The 12601-nt window shown below is 47.5% G+C and overlaps 2 protein-coding genes and 1 long non-coding RNA gene across 3 annotated transcripts in view; 1 reads left to right on the forward strand and 2 right to left on the reverse strand.

The window, feature by feature from the left end:
* LOC104910124 (uncharacterized) overlaps positions 1-2658 on the reverse strand; it is a 220871-nt gene extending 218213 nt beyond the window's left edge. Inside the window, exon 1 of the long non-coding RNA XR_014882310.1 lies at positions 1975-2658. This is a non-coding gene — a long non-coding RNA (uncharacterized LOC104910124). The remainder of the gene's footprint in view (positions 1-1974) is intronic.
* Positions 2659-7650: 4992 nt separating this feature from the next.
* On the reverse strand, positions 7651-11019 carry LOC116216426 (uncharacterized). The gene is made up of 3 exons (XM_085220293.1): positions 10935-11019; positions 8657-8952; positions 7651-8363 (listed from the first exon to the last, which is right to left on the reverse strand). Exons 2-3 carry the CDS (start codon positions 8908-8910, stop codon positions 8276-8278), a joined length of 342 nt encoding a protein of 113 aa, XP_085076419.1. The 5' UTR covers positions 8911-8952; positions 10935-11019; the 3' UTR covers positions 7651-8275.
* Positions 9011-11836, forward strand: FOXQ1 (forkhead box Q1). The gene has a single exon (XM_085220292.1). It carries the CDS (start codon positions 9615-9617, stop codon positions 10764-10766), a length of 1152 nt encoding a protein of 383 aa, XP_085076418.1. The 5' UTR covers positions 9011-9614; the 3' UTR covers positions 10767-11836.
* Positions 11837-12601: the final 765 nt, after the last annotated feature.

A 12601-nucleotide genomic window follows, 5' to 3' on the forward strand; every position in this document is an offset into this window, starting at 1 on the left:
AGAGGTTTTGAAATGTCAGTCATCATACACCCATCAGTTAAAGTACACTCATAAATGCTTTTGCTTGGAAGATTGTATTAACCTTAATATAAAATACATGTTTTCTGGGTCTGATGACTCAGGAAGAGCTTGCAAGTCTATACCTCAACCCATTAATCTTATATAAATAAACTTTCCCCTTGTGAAAGGGAGTCCCATAGCATTAATAATAGGAATCTTTCTCAACCACAATCAGATTCTGTAAGAATCGTTTAGAAACATTTAGATTAATTATTTGTTGCGAATTATTCACTTAGCTCTGTCACTTCAATCACGCAGCAAGGCTCTATTTCTTTCGGCAACATGAGGTAGTATAGTAGAATACAGAGTTTCCACACTTAACTCTCATAACCAACACTATTTAATTAAAATCTCAACTGTGAATAGTCATCAGCCCGGCCAAAGTTTTGAAGATTTGAATTCAGGCCCACTAGAGCGAAAGCCCCACCTAGTAAGTTTGCTTCTGTGTTTGACTCCACCTAACTTCACCAAGAGGCCAATCTTGAACAGCAATGCGTGCAAAGGCCAAAGTTGGGGTAGAGGGTACAGAATGTGCTACTTCACGTCCTGCCTTCAAAACAAACTCTGCTCAAGTCACCAAGATTTACTTACAGAGAACTGATGGGTGTTAAAGTAGCATGCTAGGAGGGCGTTTTTCCTACACTTTGATAAAACCTCAAGGTTTTAATGTTTGTGGGGCTTTGCTAAGCCTCTTGGCATTGACTCCATCTCAGCTGGAGAAAGTTAAAATGGACTGTCTTCCAAACAGCCTAAATAAATCAAACTACAAATGTGACTTTCTTAAGAGATGAGAAAATGTCTCCATAGTCTGATACACCAATGACAAGTGCTGGAGCTTTATGCTTCTCTGAAATCAGCAGAGGAGTCTGAAAACTCTTGAAATCTTATTACTTATTCCTGAAAACCCCCTCTGTACTTCAGTCATGCCCAGCTTCTGATTCAGAGTCTCCTGTTCTTCACAGCTTTGGAGATTTGCATTAGGGAAAGAAAAAATATATATATTTTGCAGAGGAATTGCAATTGGAAAGATAAACCAAACTGATGCATAGCAGTCCCTTTCAGGAATTACATGTTAATGTTCAACCTTCACTTTTGCATTTGCTAACTTTTTATTCAATTAACAAAACTCTTCAATCACCCCTAGCAATAAAAGACGAGAAAAGCATACCCTGACCAAGAAAATGCAGATGAAAGACTATAGCTTCTAAGCACACCATGGGAAATGAAAACCCAGAGAACTCCCTGCCCTGAGGAAAGCTCTAGAGGTGAACAGTCCAAAAAAACTCCACCAGAAGTAGCAGAGAAATCAGAGATCTTTGGGCATCCTGAGAATTTGCTACAGGCTGAATGGAATTGCTCTGCAATGCACTCTTGTTTAGAGCTATCTGCTCCGACTCTCTTCACATCTCCATCTCTTCATTTTCGTTTTAGGATGGTCCCCTTTTTCTCTCCTCCTTCTGCCTTATTTGCTTCCCTTCCCCATGTGCTTCCCTTTCATTTTTCTTACAGTAAAAAGTGAAGTGTTCTCAAATGTCATTTTCCTTATGAAAATTGCTCCCCCACACAACAAAAAACAAACCCTATGTTTTTAAAGCAAAATTATCTATGTAAACAGAATGCAAACAAGCAGCTGTGTCACAACAGCAATTACAAGCCCAAAGAAGTCAAGATATTGTTTATACTAGACTCCCTATGTGCGTGTACACATGTACGTACCATTCTCCACTCTCAATCCTAACTGACTTACAGCCCTTGCATCAAAAGCAGCTTCAGAAGCATTTAGTAAGACCTGGTCTTAACCAAACAAATCAGGATTAGTGACAGATTTACAGGGAGAAGATACTGGGTGTGACAGGCCTGAAAATCACTAACAAACATAAACTGACTCTAGTCTGTGAACTATGTTTTACTTACCAGATTGGGCTAACACCCAGGACTTCTCTTTTCTTCCAAAGGTATGATGTCAGGCACATGGCAGTTCTCGAGTTTCTGTATAAGCCAGCATTGCCAGAGGCTCTGTGCAGGTGTGGTTAACAGTTATTTAATGATTCTTCACAATTGCATGTATCTGTCTGAACATAAATACAGCCTGATCATAATCTTTCTTTTCACACTATGAATTTGCCCTAGTATTTCCACCCTTGCAGGTTCTCGAATGCCTGATCATAGTTATTACAGAACTTGGATTCACTGGATCGTTTCAAACCATCTGTGATCACTGTGTTGTCCTGGTGTCTTGGTGAGGTGAGGAGACTGGCAGCCGTATGCTTGATGCTCACACTCAATTCTCTGAGTTTGGCTCCCTGGTGACTCTCCTTTCCATACCAGGTTTACACACCAGCAACATGTATTGTTAAGTATCTAAAAGTAGAATTGTAAGAAACTGCCCTGGCACTTCCTGGTAAAAGATCCCAGACTTCCTCCTCTTCCCAGCAGCTCCACGAGCCTCCGTTCAGTGTAAATCCCAGTAATTTTCAATTAGTTAAAATAATTTTGAGTGATAGTTTGACTGTTTCTTTTCCAAAAGGTAATAGTTTTCCTAATTAGTCACTTACTTTGATAAGGCACTGACTTTTACTCTAATCTAAATTAACAAGACTTTATCTACCTGCATCATTTAAACACACCCTACTTGCAAATCTGGTATGACTAAAAACCAGGACAAGTGTTTGGTTTCATTTTACATTTGCTTCAAAGTGCCCCACTTGGAGGTTAATTATTAATCTACTCGACTATATGTAAAGGTTCAGGGAAACAACAGGGTTAGTAGGTAGAGCAGCAGTTTGGGAATTTGGAAACCCGTGCCCTATTTCCAGCTTAGATCTCAGAAGTTTGGCCAAGACATCCACATCCTTGAACATTTACTTCCAAAATAGAAATAGAAACACCCTCTGCACAAAGCACTTTGACATCTTTAGGGAAGAAACTTCCCTAAGTTGTATGTGTGTGAGGCAACGGTATGTTTGTTTGCACCTTCAAGAGACTGAAACTCAGCTAATCCCTTAAGAACCCAACTAGGAACTTGAGATCAGATACTCAACCCATGCAACTCAGCAAAACTAATGACTTTGTCAGAGCTATAGAGAACTGCAGTGGCTGAAGAACCAGCTCCTCAAGCTTTCACTGCATTTGTCTGTCATCTGCAAAATGGGGAGAACACACCTCATCTCTGGAGCACAGTCTGGATTTTATAAATCCCCTCCCTCTGCCATCCTGTGGTATCCAAATAGATGTAGCTTCAGTGTAACTGTGTTGCCTATCTCAAGGCCAGCAGGCAGCAGCAAGGACCAGATTTTCTAAGAGACCACTGCCGTCTGAGAGTTGGCCAGGTGGTGAGAGGATTAGATTCTGACCATTCAGATCTTGAAGCAGGGAACTGAAAAATGGCACATGGAGAACAGAACACACATAAGAGAGACAGGAGAGGAACTTTTTATAAGGGCAGATAGCAACAGGATGAGGGGAAGTGGCTTTAAACTGGAAGAGGGCGGATTTAGACTAAATATGAGGAAGAAATTCTTTACTGTGAGGGTGGTGAAACACTGGAATATGTTGCCCAGAGAGGTTGTGGATGCTCTCTTCCTGGAAGCATTTGAGGCCAGGCTGGATGGGGCTTTGAGCAACCTGGTTTAGTGGGAGATGTTCCTGTCTGTAGCTGGGGATTGGAACTTGATGATCTTAAAGGTCCCTTCTAACCCAAACCATTCCATTCTATGATTCTATAATCTAGAGACATTGCTGCACAATTCCACTTACCTAGGAAGGCCACTGCAGCCTGCTCCTGAATAATGAAGTTCACTTGATCCTGACAAACAAAACTAGAGAAAACAGAAAAAACACGACAACAAAATTCAGAGTTTTTTACACCATTATTTATTCACGTATTTGGTTAATTCTTATATAAACAAAGGGATTCCACACAGAAAAAGCTTTTTGAAAACAAACAGGAAAATAAATTAAAAAATAAAAAATAAAATAAAATAAAACAAAAAAAATCAGGAATAAGAATGTGGAATACTTATTGTTATTCAGTTGGAATATTATTGGCAGGATGACTCATTATTTAATCCACAGTACTATAAATAGTACCATAACTCAGTTGAATGGAAACATATCCTTCGCTACCTCTAGTCACTTGTTTACCCATGTAAAATACATATGTTTTTGAACTGGCTTAGGTGTATTCCAGAAAGGGCTAGCAAAGTTCAATGGCTCCATTACACATTCAAAGCTCTTCAGCTTTCGATTAATTTTCTTGCACTTCTCCTACCACGTTGCTCGTTCTGCTCAGTGCATGGATGTAGAGGCAATAAAAGGCTACTGTAACGACTCAGCCAGTGTTTCCTCATATCGTGGGCCAGTGATAGCAAGCCTTTGGCACCAATACCAAGTTTGGCGCCAACAGGTATTTGGTCTGGCACCAGCAATAAGAAGCTATGATGGTTTCTTTTTTAGTTTGTTTGGCACCAGTAACAAGAAACATTCACCATTCCTGGCAGAGAGCCACAGAATTTCACCAAACGGCTTCTGAATCATAACTTCGTAACAAACATAACACAACATAACTTGTAATTGCGGAGCCTGTCTCTTAGCAAGCGATTCTGTCCTGACAATTACATCCAGACTCATCAATACCTTTGCTTCCTTCTAGTTTCTTTCTAGCTGTAATAATCTTCTCGAAGAGATCCACAAACTCGTAAGTCCTTCAGCATTTGGATTTTCTTTCTCTTGCTGCGCTTAGGTGAAACCAGGTAATCATCTACAAGGAAAGCCTATGGGGACAGCTACTAAATTAAGTCATCACGAAATATGTTGCAAATACTATGTTGACTTAACCTCCCTTCTCTCCCTGTACTATGTCATGTACCTTCTCAGACGACAGATACGCAATATAGGTTCACCTTATGCTGGTGTGGAGCTCTATTCAAGCCTTTAAAGCTTAATGCAGCTAGGAAGAAAAAAGAATTACCTGCAAGTTATCTGAGACTCCTGACAACATGATTCCAGTTCCAGCAGCGGTTCCTAAATGGCACAACACTTCTGAGTAGGACTTGCGGGGGATACCTGAGTGGATGCAGCACAGGATGAAGACTTTGAAGAGCTCAGTTCTACGGACAGCATTGCTACTGACTTGCCAAACAGATTTCAGCAGGGCATCTCCCCTTCACTACTTTGGTTGTAAAGTGGGTGAGCTCTGAGATCTGTGTGGGAAGGACAGTTGAGAACAAGGAATTACTTCTGCAGTACGAAGCATTAGTAACAACAGCAGTAATGTCATCCTCTTCACAGGGGAAAAATCTGTCCCTGCCCATTCTGTCACAATCCAGTACAAAGGAAAAATTTGCTGAGATGTAGACTTTTGTATGGGACATGAAGTGGGCACAGGGAGGAAGTGATTCTAAGCCTTTGGGCATGGGAAAATTTGTTCTCAAGCAACAACTCCCAAGAAACTAAACATCATGTTATAAAAAACAAAGTCAAAATGGAAGTCCCCGCTGTAAACTCAGCTCTTGGTATTTGCCAAAGACACATGGGAATCTCTACGCCAAGGGAATGCTTGTTCCTGTGGAAAAGTGCAAATCCGTAGAGTTCACAACGAGGGGATTCACGCAGACACACATTCTACCACAGTGATCAAAATCTTCCTCTCAAGGTCTAAATGAATTTCCACTGACCTCCTTTCTTACAGCTTAGTCTCCAGCTGGATTTCCTTCAACTATAAAAATGTATGTAGTGTAATTAGCCAACCTCCACAGACTCTGTAGTTCATTTATGCATGCTAGGCAATTCTCCCGCTGTGAGCAGCCCATCCAAAGAGAACTCTTTGAACTGGTCTATTGTTGTTCACGTAGCGTATTGCATTGTCCAATTTCATCATTCCTGGCAAGGCACCGCACTCCTGCAGCTTGCTACAGGAGGAGGAAAAGAGATGATGAAGCACTTTGTCCAGCTGCTGTGCCGGACATCTCAGATGTACAAATAAGCTTGCCTACCACTAGCTATCAGGCTCGCCCAGTCAACACAGAGGCATTTGTTGACCAATTGTGCTTATAAGATCTTATCTGGAAGTACTCTCTAATCTAGTTAGCCATCTGGAGGGACAAGGGACAGAAAAGAGAGTAAGAAAGGATCAGGTGAAAAAGAAAGATAAAAAATAATAATAATAACAACAATGATATAATCAAGTCCATAGAGCAACACACCTTTACATAATATTTGCTGGAGTGTACAGTCAAACCTTGGCTTGAAGTACCATATAAGTAACACAACTGGGTCAACCAAAAACATACCCAAAACCACACAACGGTGTAGCATTTTGCTACATTTAGAGGAGAGTAATACTAGAACTTAAAGTTTGAGCAAACTTTTTTACCTTCAAACACTCATTGGCAAACTCTGAAATAAAGGAGTCAAATGCTACAGAAAATGGGAAGCAAAGTTGTGTGTGTGATTTGAGACCCACCATTCACATTTCTCTTCTTTGTTTTTGATTAGGTACTGTTTTGGGTAGGAAAAGAGGGGGTCATACATCAAAAAAAAAAGTGCTGCTCTGCTGTGCTCAAGAGGAAGAGACATTCCATTTTAGAACAAAGAATCTGGATTTTTTTCACATTGCTTCACTAAGAGGTTTTTGGAGGTTTTTCTTGGGGTGATGGGGGTGGAGTGTTTGGCTTTGCTATAATACAGCACATCAAAGCGCTTTTGATGTGAAGTTTACTTAACAGAATCAGTTTTTCCGATGATTGTGTTAATCTTTATAAACCTGAAGGCGATACTGTGCCTTTTAAAAAACTATAGCAGGAAAAGAGTTGAGGTTACATACACTCTCAGTGGTGGGAGACAGGAGCAGTTGTACTAGTTTGCCTCTTCTTAAAACTACATCCATTCCTTCGTGGGCAGCAATGGCAGCAGTCTTGACTTCACTCCCACTTGGGCTGGGAAGGCTCTGTTTAAACCATGCTCAGCCCTCACATAAGTACCTTCATGTGTTTTCTCAGGTAAACTAGATTTCCGGGTCAATTTACACAGGGATTGGCTGAGAGGCAGCACAGAGGCCTTGAGCCTAAACAAAAATCAGTGTTGATCTTAGGAAGGTACCCCCACTCCACTAATAGCCACTAATAGCTATCTTTAATTGTGTTATTTTGAGCACAGGCTCTTGTCCTCTCTTAAATCTTGCAAAACCAGCTTTGCCATCCACTCCTTGTCTTGAAGTAAGGCTGTGAAAAGCTTCTGTTATGTCTGACGTGTTTACCTACAGCATTTGAATGACTTTTTAAGTTCTTTGAATAAAGATAAGAGACAATGTGTACATTTTCCACACAAATAGTGGAACGGTAATAAAATAAACATCAAAGGTAAGCTAGAAAATCATCACTACTTTACTGCCATTTATAACAAAAGCAGGAAGAGGAAAAACCTATCCTCACCACTGGCATCATCTTAGAAAATACAAGTTTTGGAAGAAACGATGGCTTTTTCCCATACCCTTAAACACAAACATTGGCACCTACAGCTAACGCAAACCTTCACTGAAAGATCTCAGTTTACATTGCAAGGAGAGAACAACAAGAAGCCAACCAAGAGAGGTCTCCCTCCTCTTATTTTTATTGCTCAATTGCCCGGTTTTCTTAACTGGTCCAGCTTTACTGGGGAAGGCATCAAACCCATTATTAAAGTTAGAAAGGGTACAACCAAAAGGACAGGAGGATCTCTTTTTGTTTAGAATTTAAGACCCACACGAGGCTGAAGAAAAAAAAAAGGCAAAGCTTTGAAACGTTATGCAGGTGTGTGTGGGAATGTTTCTTCTATTCAAAAGAGATGGGGAACGAAAGTAGTGGTGTTTGTTTCTTCTGAGGGTCTTTCAAATCTGCCTTCTTTTAAGTTCCTCCCCAGCACGCCTTAGCAGCTGGAGCACAGCATAGTCCTAGCCAGAGTGATGCTTCATTTTGGAGCATTTATCCTAAAATAAAGGCTGATTCAAAGACCGCTTTTGGAAAACATGGAGCAATCCAACTCTTATCCAGGACACAACATTCTAAGTGTCCATAAGAGAAATAGAATAGACACACCAAACTGGATTTCTGCTGATGTTTTTGTTTTGGTATTGTTTTGCAGATGCCAGCTCTATTGCTGTATGGAGTCAAACGGGGTTTTGCAATTGACTTTGAATGGACAGCAGAATAGGATTGAAGTTTTCAGCGGAGTCTTGCTCTCATCGTTGAGGCGTTCTGTCCAGCGCTGCTGGAGGGGACTGAACATCTGCCCTCAGAAATGGGCAGAAGACCACGATTAGTGCAAAGCTGAAAGCAAACAGAACAATCGTGATTATTTTGTCTCGAAAGAAAAGCAGCTAGGTAAAGTTACAGAGTGTCCCGGGTTTTATGGAAAATTTATAGTCTCAGTGTTATGAAAACGTTAAAGCAAAGTCGCTTTTAAAAAAAAAAACCACAATAAAAGATTTTATTGGAAAGCGACAGCTCTAACATTGCAGACATGCCATCGGAAGACATCAAGCGACGGTGCTGCACGCACAGCTCGCTCAAAGCCAAGGGCAAAGCTGTGGCAGCCTCTCCATTCGCGCAGCGCTGCCTACCTGCTCCCATCTCGCCCTGCACCCTGGTTATGACGGCAGCGGAGAGGGGCCGAGACTGTCAGCCCACATAAACGTGAGGGATCCCCGGCTGCGGAGCGGCGCGGTGTTCCGACAGGTTGTTGCGCTGTCACATTGCAACTCGCTGCTCTGCGCAGCGCTGTGAGCACAGATCGCGGCACGGCAGGTTCTGCTCTGCCACCTATGAGCCGCTCCGCATGCTGCACCTGGAGCAGGGCTGAAGCTCCAGATCCCATCGAGCTCTGCTCTGCTCGGAATGCCCGGCATGGAGGAGGCACCTGGAAGGAAAAAATACACACGCATTTCTCAGGAAAAAAAAAAAAAAAAAAAAAAAACTTTCCAACCAGACCTCGCTGTCATCTGGGCTACTTTCGGCTCTGATACGGCTATTAGGGCATACCCACCTTTGCTACCTTGCTTCCCCACCCACCACTCTTTCAGATCTCCGTCCTGACTCCGCCTCTCGCCGGCGTTATAATGGGCTGGTCTGAAAGTGGTGGAGAGACGCAGAACCACAGGGGGAAGAGGGAGATAATGACAATAACCCCAATAACCCCCGTCACCCGGCTGCTGCCCGCGCCGCTGCGAGGAACCGAGCACTGACGGGGAGAACCCGAACGGCGAGAGGAGACCCCGGCGTCTCCCGGAGCATCGCCGGACGGGAGCAGCGGAGCGCCCCGAGGAGCGCCGGGCAGCACCGGGGGCGGCGGAGAGGAGAGGCTCCGGTCCGACCCCATGGAGCCGGCGGTGTGACGAGGCGGGGGAGCCCCTCGCTGCGGGAGGAGGAGGACGCGGAGGTGGCAGCCGGAGCAGCCGCCGCTGCGGAGCTGTCCAAGCGGCAGCGGAGGCAGAGCCGCCCCTCCCGCCCCCCTCGGGGCCGCGCCGAGGGGCGGGGGTCGCCGGGTCGAGCAGCGGGGCGCGTGGGGGCCGCGCCGCCGCCATGAAGCTGGAGGTATTCTCGCAGCACTACGAGGACAAGCTGAGCGCCGGCAGCGATCAGGAAGGCAGCGGCTCGCTCTCCCCGGCGCCGGCCGATAGCGAGCTGGGATCGGACGGGGACTGCGCCGCCAACAGCCCGGGCGGCAGCGCCGGCAGCTCCGGGAGGCCCCCGCCGCCGACCCCGGCCCCGCAGCCGCCGCCGCCGCCGCCGCCGCCGGCTCCGGCCGAGGGAGGCAAGGGGAAGCCGTACACGCGGCGGCCCAAGCCGCCCTATTCGTACATCGCGCTGATCGCCATGGCCATCCGCGACTCGGCCGGGGGCCGCCTGACCCTGGCCGAGATCAACGACTACCTGATGAGCCGCTTCCCCTTCTTCCGCGGCGCCTACACGGGCTGGCGCAACTCGGTGCGCCACAACCTCTCCCTCAACGACTGCTTCGTCAAAGTGCTGCGCGACCCGGCGCGGCCCTGGGGCAAGGACAACTACTGGATGCTCAACCCCAGCAGCGAGTACACCTTCGCCGACGGCGTCTTCCGCCGCCGCCGCAAGCGCCTGAGCCGCGCCGCCCCGCCGCCGCCGCCGTCCGCCCGCCCCGCCGCCGCCGCCGCCCCGCAGCCGCCGCCGCAGCCGCCGCGGGAGGCGGCCGGAGCGGGCGCCGCGTCCCCCGCCGCCACCGAGGAGGAGGAGGAGGCGGCGGCGGGCGGCGGCGGAGCGGCGGGCGGCGGCGCCAAGTTCTCCAGCTCCTTCGCCATCGAGAGCCTCCTTCGGCGGCCGGCCGGGCCCCGCGCCGCCCCGCAGCCCCCGCCGCCCGCCCGCTTCGTGTGGCCGCCGCCCGCCGCCCCGCACCTGCTGCCCGCTCATCACTACCCGCTGCTCCCTTACGCTCAGCCCTCGCCGCCTGCGGCCGCTCTCTACGGCGGGGGCCTGGTGCAGCTGTGCGCCTACGGGCTGGGCGAGCCGCCGCTGCTGCTGGGCGGCCCCCACGGGCATCCCCAGGGGCAGCCGCCGGCAGAGCGCCCGCGGGCGCCGCTCTTCGCCGGGGCCACGCTCCCCGGGGGATCCCCCACCTACGTCCCGCTCCGGGCTCCGCGACCGGCGGCGGGGAGCTCGGCCCCGTTCCGCCCGTACGCCGTGGAAACCCCCCTGGCGTAACGCAGGAGAGGGCAGGGAGCTCTGGATCCCGCACTTTAACTCCCAAAGCCTCCCGGCGGACGCCTCGGTGACTGTGCCTTAAAGAAGTGACGGCGGGCATCACTTCGATCCAAGCCAAAAAAAAAACTGCCCTCCGGGACATAGCCATGAGCCTCAAGTGCTTCTTACTGTGCGCTGGGACCGCTCCGCTTCTGCCTTCTCCTCTCCGCCTCTCGGAGCTGCGCTGCGCACCGAAAGCGGGCGCGGGGAGGAGGGGGTTGGGCGGGGGCTGCTGCGGGGCCGTAGGTCCGTGCCGCAACGCCGCGCATCACTGTGCCAAAACAAACCCTTTTTCCCCCCCACCCCCTCTCCTGCCCGGCACCCGACATCTCGTGGGAAAAGAGGACATTAAGTTATTTATAAAAGCAGTGTTTTTCACACGAGGAGACTGCCGCTTTTTTAATTAATTATTGGTGGGGGGGTGGGGAGAGGGGTGTAGAAGAGCGCCGTCACCTGCGCTGTACACCCAATGCCGTGCCCTCTACTGCTTGGAAACAGTGATTCCTTTCGTATTTTATTTTTTGTGTTTGTATATAATAGATGTGCGTGTGCCCGGCGCCTCCGCTGCCTTATTATTATTATTATTATTATTATTATTATTATTACTATTACTTTGGCGAAGGACAACGGACGTAACCCGGTTGTCATCTCCGAGAGCAAGGCAAAGGAGCGGGCTCCGGCTGCCAGAGAGGCGAAATCTCAGCGCCGGGACTCAATAGGAGTATTGGCGGTAACAGAACACGTTCAGCCCTCGGCTGCTACCAAACCCCGATGTGTTCGGGCTGCTCAGCACCGCTACGAGAGATCGGGGCAGCCTCAGAACGACGGAGCTGGGAATAGGAGAGGGTGGGTTTCATTGGCCAGGGAACCGTGTAAGGAGTTAGTGCGTTCCCCAACTCAGAGCGCTTCTCTTTTTTTAATTATCATTTTCATTTTTCTTTTTTTCTTTTTTTTTAAGCTCTGAAATGGTCATTTGGGGTAGGTCTGCTTGTTCTCATAATAGTAATAATAAAAAGGACGAAAAACGACGAGCTTTCTTTCCCCTGACTCTTCTGTAACCATCACCCAAACGAACGCTGAAAGAGAATTTGGAGTGCGGGCTGATTTCTAATCGCACCTCGGTCTTTTTCCCCACCTGCTTTTTGCCCCCAGCGCAGGGGTTCAGCCTTCGCCCCTCTCCTTCCCCACCCGCAAACACTGCGCAGAGAGCGGAGGTGTGCTCAGAGCGCAGCCCTTCCAGCAGAGCACACAGCGGGAACCTCCGAGCCGTTTCCATCCAGCTCCAGCCGATTTCACGGCGCGTTTAGCTCAGACCGTAACATCCATCAGAACACTGCGAGAGATTAGTGACTAATGGATTAAGTAATCCAACCCTTGAAGGAATTGGTTTTTATGTACGCGCGCGCGCACACACACACACACACGTTTGGTATTTCGACATCATTGTGCCTTCAAGGCTCTGTGCAAATATCCATCAGCCCTCCTATAGACGATCCTCTCCCCTTTCTTTATAGGGGTGCTCAGTGAGAAACTGCTGGTCTCCTTCAGTTCTGTCCATCTGCAATGGTCTTCATTCGTGGTGTTGAGTGAACAGGGAGTTTGTTACCTCAGCCATAAGTGCATATTTAATTGGATGTATACAAGCGTGCATACAGATGGAGATTAGTTATAAATTTAAGAGGATGACATTTGGGTGTGCCTTCGAGAAAAGCTCCTATTTATCAAAAATAATAATAATAACCTAGCCTTAAAGGGAAAAGAAGCTCATAGGTCGTCAGCCCATGAATCTCAGAGAT

Source organism: Meleagris gallopavo, chromosome 3, assembly GCF_905368555.1.
Source record: "Meleagris gallopavo chromosome 3, MGAL_WU_HG_1.1, whole genome shotgun sequence".
In the NCBI taxonomy this organism is placed as follows: domain Eukaryota; kingdom Metazoa; phylum Chordata; class Aves; order Galliformes; family Phasianidae; genus Meleagris; species Meleagris gallopavo.

Excerpts from the sequence above, each read along its gene's own strand:
- LOC116216426 (XM_085220293.1), bottom strand. The coding sequence starts at position 8,910 with ATGGGATCTGGAGCTTCAGCCCTGCTCCAGGTGCAGCATGCGGAGCGG. Across the intron at positions 8,364-8,656 it reads GCAGGGCGAGATGGGAGCAG|CTTTGCACTAATCGTGGTCT; the intron begins GTAGGCAGCGCT and ends GTTTGCTTTCAG.
- FOXQ1 (XM_085220292.1), top strand. The coding sequence starts at position 9,615 with ATGAAGCTGGAGGTATTCTCGCAGCACTACGAGGACAAGCTGAGCGCC.